The 13497-nt window shown below is 41.6% G+C and overlaps 1 protein-coding gene across 1 annotated transcript in view; it reads left to right on the top strand.

The window, feature by feature from the left end:
- Positions 1-13497, top strand: part of LRRC1 (leucine rich repeat containing 1) — a 128362-nt gene that overhangs the window by 103492 nt on the left and 11373 nt on the right. The window contains exons 9-11 of the mRNA XM_078055231.1: positions 1676-1794; positions 3334-3417; positions 13020-13135. Coding sequence (XP_077911357.1) covers positions 1676-1794; positions 3334-3417; positions 13020-13135 — 319 coding nt within the window. The remainder of the gene's footprint in view (positions 1-1675; positions 1795-3333; positions 3418-13019; positions 13136-13497) is intronic.

The following is a 13497-nucleotide window of genomic DNA, read 5'->3' as shown; positions in this document are numbered from 1 at the left end:
TTTTCCTTTAACCATTCTATGCCATTTCCTTTAAAATAAATTAGTCCAGACATTTCCTTTACCATAAAGGCATTCAGTCCCGTGTGAGAAAATAAACACAGGGAAGGTATAAACAGACATGGACCAGGAGCTCCACCATAGCAAAGCCACTTAGAGGTTGTAAGAAACTGTGTTTAACCACGTGGTTAACATAGGATTGCTGACTTTGACCTTTGTTTAACTCTTATTCAAAATATCAAAGTTTGTAAAAGATTTTCAGTAGTTGGAAAAGCTGTATGACAGAGGACCACTTCTTTCTGGTATTTGGTCAAGATGAAAGCAGTAGCTGATCGTTGCAACAGGGCAGGAACACAGATGTTGCCTTTTGGTTCACACTGTTTGGAAAATTGGTGGGGATTTTGACTCCGGGTAGAGATGGTCGGTGAGAATGATAATAAAACAGTTGTAGGACCTGGGGACGTTTGGTTGCTGGGCATAGGAAGTAGGAGGCGTGAGATGGCTGACTTCAAGCATTTGAGAGGCCGTCCTGTAGAAGAGAAGTCGATTTGTTACTGCATCTTCTAGTTCAGACAGGTGCAAGGAAAGGATATAAATGAAATATTGGTTACCAGTTAGTCTGGGCTGCTTAGTGAAGGGATGAGTGCCCTGTGACTTGAAGTGTTCAAGGAGAGGCAGCAAGACCACTTGCCAGTAATACTGTTAAGGAGACTCCTCAGTTGGAGGGAGAGCTATCGGTTCAATTCAGTGTGCTCTGTGGAGAAGGTCAGTGCCTCTCCTGCCGGTGAGGACAGGTGGAAACCCTCTGGGGACAGTGTTAGTAGCTTATTGACGATGCTAAATAAAGAGCTTACGAATCTGTTAGTTCTCCTGCCCTGCTCTGTGACAACACGCAAGGCAAGTTAATTTTTTCAACATTTTCCTTTCTCTAGCTTTACGTCTCCTTTAAGAGAGAGGCCATTTTCTGATTTTCCTGGGGACAGTGTCCCCATGCCAGCCTCTCTCAGTAGATAATGAAGGATATCTGCTCTCTAGGTTCCTTCCTTGAATTATAGTTGAACATGAGAATCCAAAAGATTGAGGATTTCCTTCACTCAGTGGGGACATTGAGGAAGCTGTGGTCACCCCATTCCTCTCTTCCATGGCCTGCGGGCACCACCAGAAAATCCACTCTTCCTGCCCTCAGTTCATCATGTGGCGTTTCAGAGGTTTCCATTTTATTCTGCACACCTAGAACCACTTCATTACAGAAGCCTTCACCAAGCCACTTTCACTCCCAGGTGATAGAATAAACCACACTTTATTTTTTGTTTTTAGTGAGGATGATTCTTGGAGTAAGATGAAAGTCTCTGTCCTTTGTACACGAAACATTTCCTGTTCTCAAAGATCTGTCAAGAGCTAGCTGTTTGTTTTTCTGTAAAGTTTCTGGCTTTGATACGATTTTTTTATGTAGTGACTTTTAAAATGATTTGTTTCTAATTGCTGACTGTTTTTGATGTTCTGACAAAATTAACTCTCCACCTTTAGTGATCTAAATGAGAAAGATGTGGTTTCATAATGTGAAAAGCCAAGTGAGGAAAAAAAATAACTATTTAAGACAAAAAAGAACAGATAAGAGATACCAAGTGATGATTAGGAAGACAGTTGTAACTAATGAGTTGAAATAATGCTTTTACAGGAAAACTAAAGAAACTGTCGATCTTGAAGGTGGATCAGAACAGACTCACACAGTTGCCTGAAGCAGTTGGGGACTGTGAAAGCCTCACTGAATTAGTTCTTACAGAAAACCGGCTCCTGGTGAGTGTGGGCTGCACATTCAAATGGATACGTATAGTGTGGTTTCTGTATCATAGAGACTTACTAGGGTAGAGTCTGCTTACTCATAATTGGGGTGGACTATGTGGAAATTTTCTTACGTTACATCTAAAAACATGGACTTCAAAGCAAATGCAGGACATAAAGATGATTGGCTTTTAACCTGCTTAAGTGAAGAGAGTGGTAGTTAGGATCCGCTGACAGAGGTCTCCAGTGAGGGATGGGGATGAGCCACCATCCGTGGATGTGCTGATGCCTCTGCCATGGTGTCCGAGGACCGCCGGAGGAAACCTTCTCTCAGGGCTCTTCGAACAAATGGAAAGAGACAGAGAGAGAAGGGGAGAAAATGGTGTTTGCCTGCGAAAAGCCTTGGTGGGACTGGGGGGATGAGTGCTCTTTGTGGGGCTGAGCGTGGAATTGAGATCTTACCCCACCCTAGAAATTGGGGGTGTCGGTAGCTGCAGGTGTCCCTCACTTGGCCCGGGCTACCCCATCCTCCCAAGGGTGAAGCTTTGGCATCAGCCACCTGGGGGGGGAGGGGTGTTATCAGGATGACAGCAGATCTCTGTTGCCGCTCCCTTCCGGCTGCTCTCTCTGCTTTCGCCAGGCTCTCACTGATCACTCCATCCTCTCCTTCTCCTCTCTTCTTTGTCTTCTAGCAGCTATGTTTGCTTCACCGTACTTTCCTACCTTTCTTTGTCACTGTATTTCCTACCCTACTCTCCCTGCTCCTTTTTCCTCTTCTCTTTTCTTTCTTCATAAAAACAGTAAGCAGTGCTCTTGAGGTGGAGAGAGCAGAAAGACAGCACGAGTGGGTAGGACACAGAGCTGGTGCGGGAGCCCAGCCACATCTCTCCTCAGCCAGCTCAGGCAGCCTCCTCTGGTGGGTGTAGTGGAAGTGCCCCAGTCTTCTGATGCTCGTTTATGGTTTTAGGCTTACAGATAGTTATCGTAACAGCTATAAACATAACATTCGCCCCTGGCTTCCAGCAGAGCGCTGAAGCTCTCCCCTCCACCAGGGCCCCACCTGGTTCCTAGAGGGCTCTGCACGCCCCACCTCCCAGCCCTGCTCACCTTGCTCCTGTCCCCATGCCGCCTGCCCTTCCCCCAGCCTCACAGCACCCCTGCTCAGGATTCTGGTCCCCCCAGCCTTCTGGCTTCCGGGTCATCCAAGCCATTCTCCCAGTGTGTTCTCCAAGGTGCAGGCAATGAAGGGATGAATCTTGAGGTGAAAATTCTTCCTTAGATTGAAGAGCGTTACTTCTTTACTACGTGTTTCTCTGTTTCCAGGTCTGTGCCTTTGACTTCATTTCATTGAAACATACTCTGGTTTTAACAAAAATGCAAAATACTTAATTCTGCATCTTCCAAATGAGCTGTGACCTATCCGATATTCAGAAAGAACTATTATGTCTCTTGCTGGATGAGATTATATTCTTTAAATCCTTGAAAAGATCTGTTTTACTGTGAGTCATGTTAAAAAAATGTATTAAATTAATAATTAAAATGTTGCTTTAACAGACTTTACCTAAGAGCATTGGAAAACTTAAGAAGTTGAGCAACTTGAATGCAGACAGAAATAAATTAGTGTCTTTACCAAAAGAGGTATGTGCTTTAAAAAAACAATAATAATTATAAAAAAATAATAGCACACAAGGGATCAAAAATGTCACATGTTTTAAAAGACTTACTGCGGTGCTTTTTAAATGTTATGTACTCTCATTTGTGAGCATAGAAATGGTTGGAGGAGTTATATCAAAGAATGATCATCAGTAACATTAAAGAGAATAGGTGGGTCCAGATGACTATGAGCATTGTTGAGAAAGGCGAATTGATAGGATTTTGAGTGGGAGAAAGAGAGAGTTTGACATTTCTGGCTTGACATATAGAGAACCATTGACAAAAATAGGTAATTTGAGAGTTTAGCAGAGGAAATGGATAACGTTGGGTCTAATGGAGTTTAATGTGAAATTAAACTGCTTCCTAAGCCTTTGGAATTATAAAAGTGGACTTGATGCAACCCTTTTTGTGGGCAGAGATCGATACCCGGCAGTGTTCATGTTTGGGAGAGAGTGAATGAACTCCTCACAAAGGCGTTCACATAGAGGGAGGTGAATGGGCAGCTGTAGCCAGATTCTTAGGAATTTTGTGTGTGTGTGTGTGTGTGTGTGTGTGTGTGTGTGTGTGTGTGTGTCAGTGATCCCACCAGGAGAAGAGACCATCACCGTGCATTGTGGGAAGTAGTTGTGCAGACACAGAGGCACTTCAGTTCTGGCAAAGGAATTGGCTGAAAACAAGGGGACTCAGAGCAGATTTAACAAGGATGCCTGTGTAATGTTTAACAAGAAAGGTTACCTTCTATTTGGAACTAGGGGAACTGGGAGATGGGTAGTGATTTTTTTGTTAACTGTTAGCCTGAAACTCAGTTTAGCCACCTTTCTTCCCCCCATCAAATGTTGGTGAGCCCCGTCCCCTTTGTTAGGCCTCACATGAAAAGGTGTGATATCGTGTGAGATGATCCCTGGCCAGGCGCAGTGTCCTTCCTATCTCTGTTTTTACCCTTTCTTACATCTCTCTTGGGATAATTTTATTTTATTTTTTTATTTATTATTACTATTTTTTATTTCTCTTGGGATAATTTTAGAACTACCATCCTACCAGCCAGACTGTGTGTTCTTATTTTCCTATGGCCCTTCTCCGGGTGTCTGAGCTTTGCTTGGTTTCTCTTTCTCTTTCCTCATCTTGGTGCTATACCCTCTGGGTCCCAGTCTTCTGCCTGGGCAAGACAGCTAACATTCCTGAAGGGACGCATAGAGGGTATTTGTCATAAATGTGGCCATATTCTGACCCATCCTTACTCTGAGCACTGGCACTTAAAACTGTTCCCTACAGAAAGACTTCAGTACACCTCCGCTAAACTGGGACACAAGTAAGAGATTCTGCTAATTAGAACATGTTGGTTCCGGTCTCACAGTGATAAACCAAAACATAGAGCTGATATTCTGAATATTGACTTTACTCTTGTTGAATGGGTAGCAGACTGGACACGTAGACACGTGCACAGGGAAGTAGGGAAGATTTCTTACTTTCTTTCTAGATGCCACGTACCGTACTCGGCGCTGTTGTGTTTAACTCCCTAAATCCTCACAACAGTTTTTGAGGTCGTAAGGGAGAGTTCCTCATTTTCCAGGTGAGGAAGCTGAGGTCAGTGGAAAGCCCTCCATAGCAGGCCTCACCTAGCTAGCAGTCAGCAGAACGGGCTCCAGAGATGTGTCCCCACAGCCCGCTCACTGTTCTTCCACAGGCCAAGGAAAGCATGGCCGCTCAGGTCATACAGATTCAGTCCAGCCTTTTCACATGTGGCCCTGAGGTAAGATAGGACCTTAAGTTGGTAAAGAGAGGTCACACTGTCTTTAGCTTGGACGTGTTCGAAAATTAATACATTTCAGGAACATTTTCAAGGTTAGTGCTGAAGAGAGCACTTGGGAGTTGAATGTCCATCCCCACTAAGTTTCCCCACCTAGCCCGTCTTCCCCATCCCCCTCTTCTGATTCTCTAGCAAAGGAATACATCCTAGGCACAACTCTAACATTTTATTTGTGTAAAATTATTGCCATCATGTTAGCATCTGTCCTCTTTACATTTTAAGAGAATGAAACTTGTACTCAGGGTCCAGAGGGATATGCCTACCACGTGCTGTGTCCGTGCAAATTTATTTTATTAGAACAGCGTTTCACGATGTGGAAAGTGAATGTGGTGTGAAAATAGTTCTAGCTTTGAAGCATTCTAGCTAGCTGTCACGTGTTATCCGCTCTCTATGAAATTGTGATTGGTTTTCTGGCAGGTAGAGTTTGATGATAGAGTCTGTGCCCTTTCCTGCAGCGATGAGAGAAAGCAGGGAATGTGCTGAGGTTTTTAGGAACTGGCTCTCTTCTAGCACACCTTCACTGCTACTCATGCACACTCACCTCCCAGGGTAGGGAAACGCCCTGAGCCCATGTCCCTAATTCCGCTGCGGGTTGCAGTGTGGTGACCCCGGAGAAATGGCTGCTGAGTGCTTGCTGTTGACTGTTGGGGCTGAGCAGCCAGACCACCCCAGGCCTCCTGACCCCCAAGGGTGTCGTGGTGGTCTGCGCCGCATTGCCGTGCCATGAGTCTCTGTGCACCGAGTGAGTGTGGCAGGCCCTGGGACCGCGCGTGTGTGTGCATGTGTGTGTGTGTGGGTGGGTGTAGAATCGGGGCAGCGGGGCTGGACCTAGGCGACTATGTGTGTGTGCACTTGCTCTGCCTCCAAGCTTGATACCATCCCATCCTGTACTTTCCTTGTTGGATTCTGCACTTGCAAAACTCTACTACTCTCTCTTGAACAATTAAGTTGCATGCATGACACATCTAAACTGAAACGCTAACTGATTCAATATATATGCCAAAAATCCATAATTGTATTAATTGCAATTGGGTCCGGTGTGCCATGTAGTTCTTCCTATTTTTTGGCTTTCTTTAATTTGATACTATTGTATATCATGTTTTAGAGCACAGCTCCTTAGTCTCTGGCAGCATTTATTTGTTTTTGTTTTTTTTCCCAAATGAGGGGAAAATGTACTGTGTGGGTCACAATAATAGATTCTGTTTGTGTTTTGTGGTGTTATTTGTAGCAAACATTTGCAAATCAATGAATGTCTCTTGTTTTCTTAATTGTTAGCTGCTTGGAAATTTAGAAAAGTCGGGTAAACTTGTTATCTTGTAAGTATTGTTCAGACCACAGTTGCATCTCTAACTTCCATTTTGCTTCTGAAATGCATGAAGATTTCAAATCAGCTGACTGCTTTGTGTGTTCCTCATTGTAAAATATTGGACATTTTCCTCTAAACTCTGTTTTTTTTTTTAAATGACCGCATGGCCTGGAACCTTATTTTGTTACGTGTTTGTCAGATTTGTTCAGATTATTCTCTCTCAAAAAGAATGCTTTTCTGTGAATTATATTTTAAGTTATTCAGAAATTCCGAAAGGCATAACGTGGCAGCTCATCTGTCTTCACTAAATTCCGGTTTGTCAGCACAATTCTCTCTCCAATGGAAAGGCTAGATTTGCTTTATTTGCTACATGTGGCATGCTTCTGATTTTTCAAGCAACTTATTTGTGTCTTTTATTTCTCATCCTGTCATGTAAGTGTGTATGCTTCTGGGGGAAAGAAGGCTCCCCAAAAACTTAACGTTTTTGGTGGAGGGAAGAATTAAGAAGAGACTGCGTTCTGTGATGCATGGACAGACAGGGAGTTGGTTTATGTGTGATTGTGAGTATGATGAAAGAGAGCCAGCAACTTCATAATATTCCCCAGCCAAATCTTACCTTTGAACAACCTGCACCATCTAAAGAGTTTCTGGCTGGAAGAAATTGAGCATGTGTCCAAGTTTAGAGTCTGGTCTTTTGTCTCCATTAAGTCAAAGTGAAAGTGATCTTGACTCCATCACAGTTATCCAGTCAAAAGATAGGATTTGCAGGTCATTTATCAAAGCTTGTTTTTGTTTTAAATCAGGCACTCTGTAAACGTTAAGTACCCATAAATATTGTGATTTTCAGAAGTGTCTGTGGTGATAGAGAATTCGTTTTATGGATAGCTTTCTGTCTTATTACAATTTACTGTAAGCTTCCATCATATTCTAAAATGGATTATTGATAAAAGAGATAAGATAAAACCTAAAAATACTAGAATAAAATATAGTTGGCCATTGGATTTCAAAATGGAGAAGGCATTCTGAAACTTGAAAGAGGAAACAAGTCCTAAAAAAACAACCAGTTGGTAGATTTGTCTATGTGAAAATTAGATTTCTGGTCTTCAAGAAGGTGAAGACAGCCTGGGGGCCAGGGTCTTACAACATTACAGACAAAGAGGTCTCTCCTCATTCTACTCGAAATCCTTCCCGATCATTGAGAAAAAGATGTTCCCACGAGAGAAAAGTGGACAAAAATTAAAGCAAAGAACCCACCACAATAAACAATAAGTGATTTAGAGAAGAAAAAATAGAAATGGCTACCGATGTGAAAAAATTTTAGTCCCATCAGTATTCACAGAAATGTTAGTAGAAGCTTTTTGACCTATCAAATTGTCAAGATTAAAAAAAAAAAATGATACCAGATGTTGGCAAGGGCATAGGAAAATGCACAGATAATATGGAAGTATAAATTATTACGTCTTCTGGAAGGGAACACATATTGAAGGATCCTTTGTAAGTGTTCATACCCTTTGATTCTGCAATGCCACTTCTAGGGCTTTGTCCTAGGAACACAGTTGTGGTACACATGAAAACCATGCACAAGAGTATTTCTCATGTATATGTAGGGGCAGCTAACAGGTACACATACAGGGGCAGCTCACACGCGCCAGGTACTGCGCTTTCCTGCATATTCGTGTCTAATCTTCACAACAGTCCTGTGAGGTGTAGTAAGTCATTATCAACATCCAAGAGTCCCGGAAACCCAGACTCAGCTGAAGTAACTTGCCCAAGATTACACAGGAAAGACATGGTAGAACCAACTATCAGCATCTAATGGGGGAAATTTGTGAAGTGATCTGCGAGACATCTGTAGAACGAAATAGTTATGTGGTCAATAAAAGTCCTTTTAGAAACATAATGATGTGGGAGGACGTTCCTGGTGTTATGTGTAAACAGAAGTGCTGAAGATCATAGTGTTGGTCCTAATTTCATCGAAGTGTGTATGTATATATATAATCACAAGTGCATGGCAATAATACCGGAGGATTGTACTTCAGAATGTTAATACCAATTATCCCTTTGGGGTAGGATTGGTCTGAGTTTTTTCCTTGTGCCTTTATGTGTGTGTATATATGGTTTTTATTTTCCAGTCAACGTAACTTTTTTATAATTAGAAATGAAGAATGCCGTAGCTGTTAGTGGATATTTCGATGTCAGGGGCCCAACAATTCAGGAAGTCCCAAAGCCACATGATTTCCAAAATATTTATGAAACAGGAACATTCGAATAATATGCCATGGATGATGATGGGAAAGGCAAAAAACAGTCTTTGGTTTCTAAAATTACTCACCATATTATTACAGCTCAAATTGTATTTTGACCAGATTTCACTTATTGTACGTTTTCCTTTCTGCCAGTGAAATGTAGGTTCCATTCTGTTACATATAGAATATTAAAAGGCAGATAGTGAAGGAAAAATGAAAGTTTCTTCACACTTGGGGCAGGTGTTCAGAAAGTGGAATATAGGTAGACAAGGATGACTAATACAGGCTTTCTCTTTGGATCACTGACAGTGATTATCACCTCTTGAGTAATGTCACCTGCAGGCAATTAATACTTAGCGCAGCTGACCCGACTAAGGGTTTGCTCAATGACCTGCAGATCCCATCTCCTCAAGATGGGTTAAATCAGGTCCAGTGAAGGAAGGTATCGTCTGGAATTAAGAGACACAAACCAGCAAAACAAAGATTCTCAGCTACATTCTGTAGTTCTCCAAGTCCAATCCTTTGTATTCTGGGAAGGTGCTATTATGTGGTTTAAGGAAGTTTAAAAATACCAGCTTCCTACGTAGATGGTAATAAGTTATTTAAACAGTGACTCTGCTTCCCATAATTTCTAAGTGATACAGGCATTTTATCCTGATGATCACTAAGGACGCTGTAAACTCTACCTCCTGAACCCGAGAGAGAAAACAAATACACATGAACCATATGTATACTAGAATACTGAGCTCACGCCAGTGCTTCACTAGCAGTGAAGTCACAGTGTGTTTATCCCTAGTATTTTCCACAGTGACATTTTGTCATTTTGTCACTGTGATGCATTGCCGGGGAGAGATTTTTAAGAAGGTCAGGTGTGTTCTGGGAGGAGCTCACCAGGGTCAGCACACTTCCAACAACACAGCAGGCACGCAAGTGTTGACTGCACTGGTCCTTTGGATCCGGGACTTGGACTTCTTGAAAAGACAGTAACTGTCACATTGGTTTGCCAGCCACATTTATTAGGCCAGGTTCTATGATAGGTTCTGAATTGTGTTTGTGGTTTCATTTAATTTGATCCCGATTGTTACTTTTGGTTAAAGTAACATACTCTAACACACAAAACACAGGACGGAGCCTTAGTTCCAGCCCAGGTCTTTGTGATCCCAGAGCATCCTACTCCAGTGCGCCACATTCCTCTCTGATGTCTATGAAGAACTATACCTTTTGAGTTATGATTTTTACTGCTTAATAATCCTCTCTGAAAGCCAAAGGCTCGTGCCATGACTTCCTGGCTGATTTGGAAAGAGGTGTCTGTTTGTGCACTGTTTTGCCTGGGACAGTGCGTGCCTCTGAGGGTGATAAAGGCGTCCCGGCACACTGAGCAATAACACTCGCTCTTTGTTGGCATTGTTTCATTGTTTTCCGAAACCCTTCGACAATAGAGATCAGGAGGTCACTCTGCCTGCTGTGACAACCCAGAGTGCCTATAAGGCTCTTGAATACAATTGCTTTCCACCCCTTGAGGTCTCAGATGGGTTTGAGATTAGAATGGGAAAGGAAAAAGAAAAAATAAATAAATGAGACTATAAACACAGTAGACAGCTCACACATTCCATTGGGAATTCACATTATTCCCGCCCCCTCAAAAGACTTAAGGGGTGTTTACTTGTCCAGAACTTTTATTGCTCCAACAACTGTTAGAGCCCTCTCTGACCCATTTTAATGAGTTAATTGATTTTTTGATAGGTAGTATATGTACATGATACAGATTGAAAATGTTCACATGGTATAGTATTAGGGCCCCAAAACAGATATCCTACAGGTGGCTGGAGCAGTGGACAGCTTCATGACAGAGTGCCCCCAGTTATGATGCAGTTTCAGCTCTATACACACTCCAGTACCTTATTTTGCCACTGTGAGGGTTGTGTATGTGCATAACTGCTTTGCCTCCCTGGAGTACAGATAAACCTTATGTCTTTATAGCCAGGCCGGGATGATAAGGTTAAGGTGAGGTCCAGCCTCAGCCACGTGCTGACCTGGAAGACCTCCCACGTGGCACACAGACCCACCACTGAGCCCAGAGCCCATTGCACATGGAGCAGGGTCATGGGGGGTTCCCCTCCATGAGGAGCTTGGGGATTTCTTCCCATGAATAGATCTTTGTTGGGATCATCTCAGTTTATCAGAGAAAATCTAATCATGTCGATCCTCTTTTGATTCCTTCCATAATATTCCTGGGCATCTGAGTAAAACTGATGATTCCCTTCCTCAAGAGGGAAGAATGCCAAGCCCCTCAAAGATCCTGTTGTATATCTCTTTTAGGGCATGATTTTGGGGCCCTATATTTATAAAACCTAAGAGAGGCCTCTCTAATGAATTCTTAATACAAAAAAAGAAGAGTTTTGTAGTTTTCATTTCTACACGTAGAAGCAGATATTAACTTCAAGTAGCAGCCTTTCACTAGTAAATAAATAAACATAAGCGTATAAACATATCTAAATGAGAAAAGTTGGTAGGTAGGTAGGATGGGTACTGTACTTGCCAAGCACCCTGGTTTTATGGACATGTACAAGTTAAACAGCTCAGTGTGTAGATCATAATTACAAAAGAAATGCAGAGAGCAGTGTGTCAGTATGGACTGTGGGGTTTGGGGAAGACTCGATGGTGTAGAGGATGTTTAGCTACTTTTGGACAGTTGGTAAGATTTAGAAAGACAGAAAAAAGAGCATTTCTATAAGACACAGTGGGACCAAAATGTTATATTTTAGAGGGCAGTGAATGCACCAGTTTTACTGGGATGGGAAATGTGAATACTGAGAAATCATGGGGACAATCTAAAAGCCTTTCTACATATCTGGGTGTTTTCCATTTTAGACAAACGTTAGTTCGTGTTTTCTTTTATGTTTATTTTTCTTTTACATCCATTATGGTTAAGTACTCTGGTTAAATACATGATCTCAAGTCTTTATGTTAACTCCTAAGGGAAGACATAATAAGATTGTTCATGAAGGTAATGTTCATAATTATGTAGCATAATTTTTATTTCATAAAAAGCCAAATGTTCATAATTACGTAGCAATTTCATAAATATGCATTCTGCTTTTTTAAGGTACATACTATATTAAACACATGTATACATAGAAGAGGGCATAAGATGTACTCAGATATCATTAAAGATGCAAGTCTCCTGCCTCTCCTCAAGTGGGAAGCTGTGGAGTATTTTTCCATGTGTCAGAGAGACATCAATAGGTTCCTTCATGAGCCTTTTCTTGCAATCACTCTGGGTCAGGATAGTGAGTACAGGAAGAATGTAGTACTGTATGGAGTCCTGCAGAATGTTGTGTCTGAGATTGAGTTATTTTTCCACCCCCTTGATTCAGCTTTCCTGACCATGGAAACCGTGGCCAGTTTGTTCAAGAGAATGGTTCAGTTCTTTTGTGCTTATGTTCTTTTTTGAAGACCAGGCTCATACAAAGCTCAGTTACCTTTGAATCACTTACTAAATAAATAAATAGTAATCAAATTTGGTGTGGATGTCGATATTGACATGTTTCTACCAGCATTAAATTTACCAGATTAATGTGTGTATTTACCACATTCAGTTTTTGCTAAAATATTGTTGATTTTGCATTTGTGAAAGGAAAATGAATATTGAATTTACTAAGTTAAGTTGTGAATGACCAAAAGCAATTAAAAGATGTATGGGGGAAAATTAATGTACTGTATTGTCTATTTGATATCCTTTTTTTCCTTTTTTTGTTTTTTGAAATGAACTGAGACACTGGGAACACTGGATTTAATATAATGGGCAAGTCTTCAAAGGGGTGTGCATGTATCATTGTTGGCCTTATTTTTGAAACTTAGAATTCTTAATCCACCAAATAATATTTATCTGGACCTGGGTAGCTTAGTTAGTATTTAAAACATATAGTTGCTATTTGAATAGCAGTGGAAAATGACTTGCTTTTCAGAATGAGATTTTTCAACTGTACTGTTTATTTTCTTGATTTAATTTAGAATATGTACATTTAATGTATTGTAGAGATTTTTATGAACTTACTGGACTACTTAATGTTTATATGATTTAAATTCAAAATAGTTGGCCTCAGTGAAACTTAAAATCATGTGGTATCATTTTATGTGTTCTTTTCATGCCATTTGACAAACAAGATACCCGCCACCATCTTCCACAAAAACCTGGAAAAAAGATGTATTTTCTTTCTCATTGTAGATTGGAGGGTGCTGCAGCCTCACTGTGTTCTGTGTGCGTGACAATAGACTAACTCGGATACCTGCAGAGGTGTCTCAGGCCACAGAGCTTCATGTCCTGGATGTGGCAGGGAACAGGTAAGCTTGTTCTGGTTTGCTTTTTTTGAGAAAAAGAGCCAGATGTTCATCCACTCCAACCTTCGTCATGTGTCTTTGCCATCTTGCCTTTGCTCCATCTTACAGAATATGTACCAATTAGTCGAATGACCCAGAGCCCAGAAAGTTGTTAATCTGAGAGCAGGAGTGATGGATCTGGATGGGGGAGTAGAAGAGGTCAAGGACGGCCTGAGTGCGGGGCACTTTGAAGTTTAAGTGGACGCTTCTGTAGAAATGCTTCCCAGAACAGCATACAGTGATGTAAGGGAAACAGCGCTGCCTGAGAACTGGGATACTTAGGTTTTCCCTTAACTTTGATAGCTTTTGTAAGTCATTGTGAGCCT

The sequence above is a fragment of the Halichoerus grypus genome, chromosome 9 (assembly GCF_964656455.1).
Source record: "Halichoerus grypus chromosome 9, mHalGry1.hap1.1, whole genome shotgun sequence".
Classification (NCBI taxonomy): Eukaryota; Metazoa; Chordata; class Mammalia; order Carnivora; family Phocidae; genus Halichoerus; species Halichoerus grypus.
Note: the sequence above shows the minus strand (reverse complement) of the source record. Positions and strands in the feature narration are given on the sequence as shown.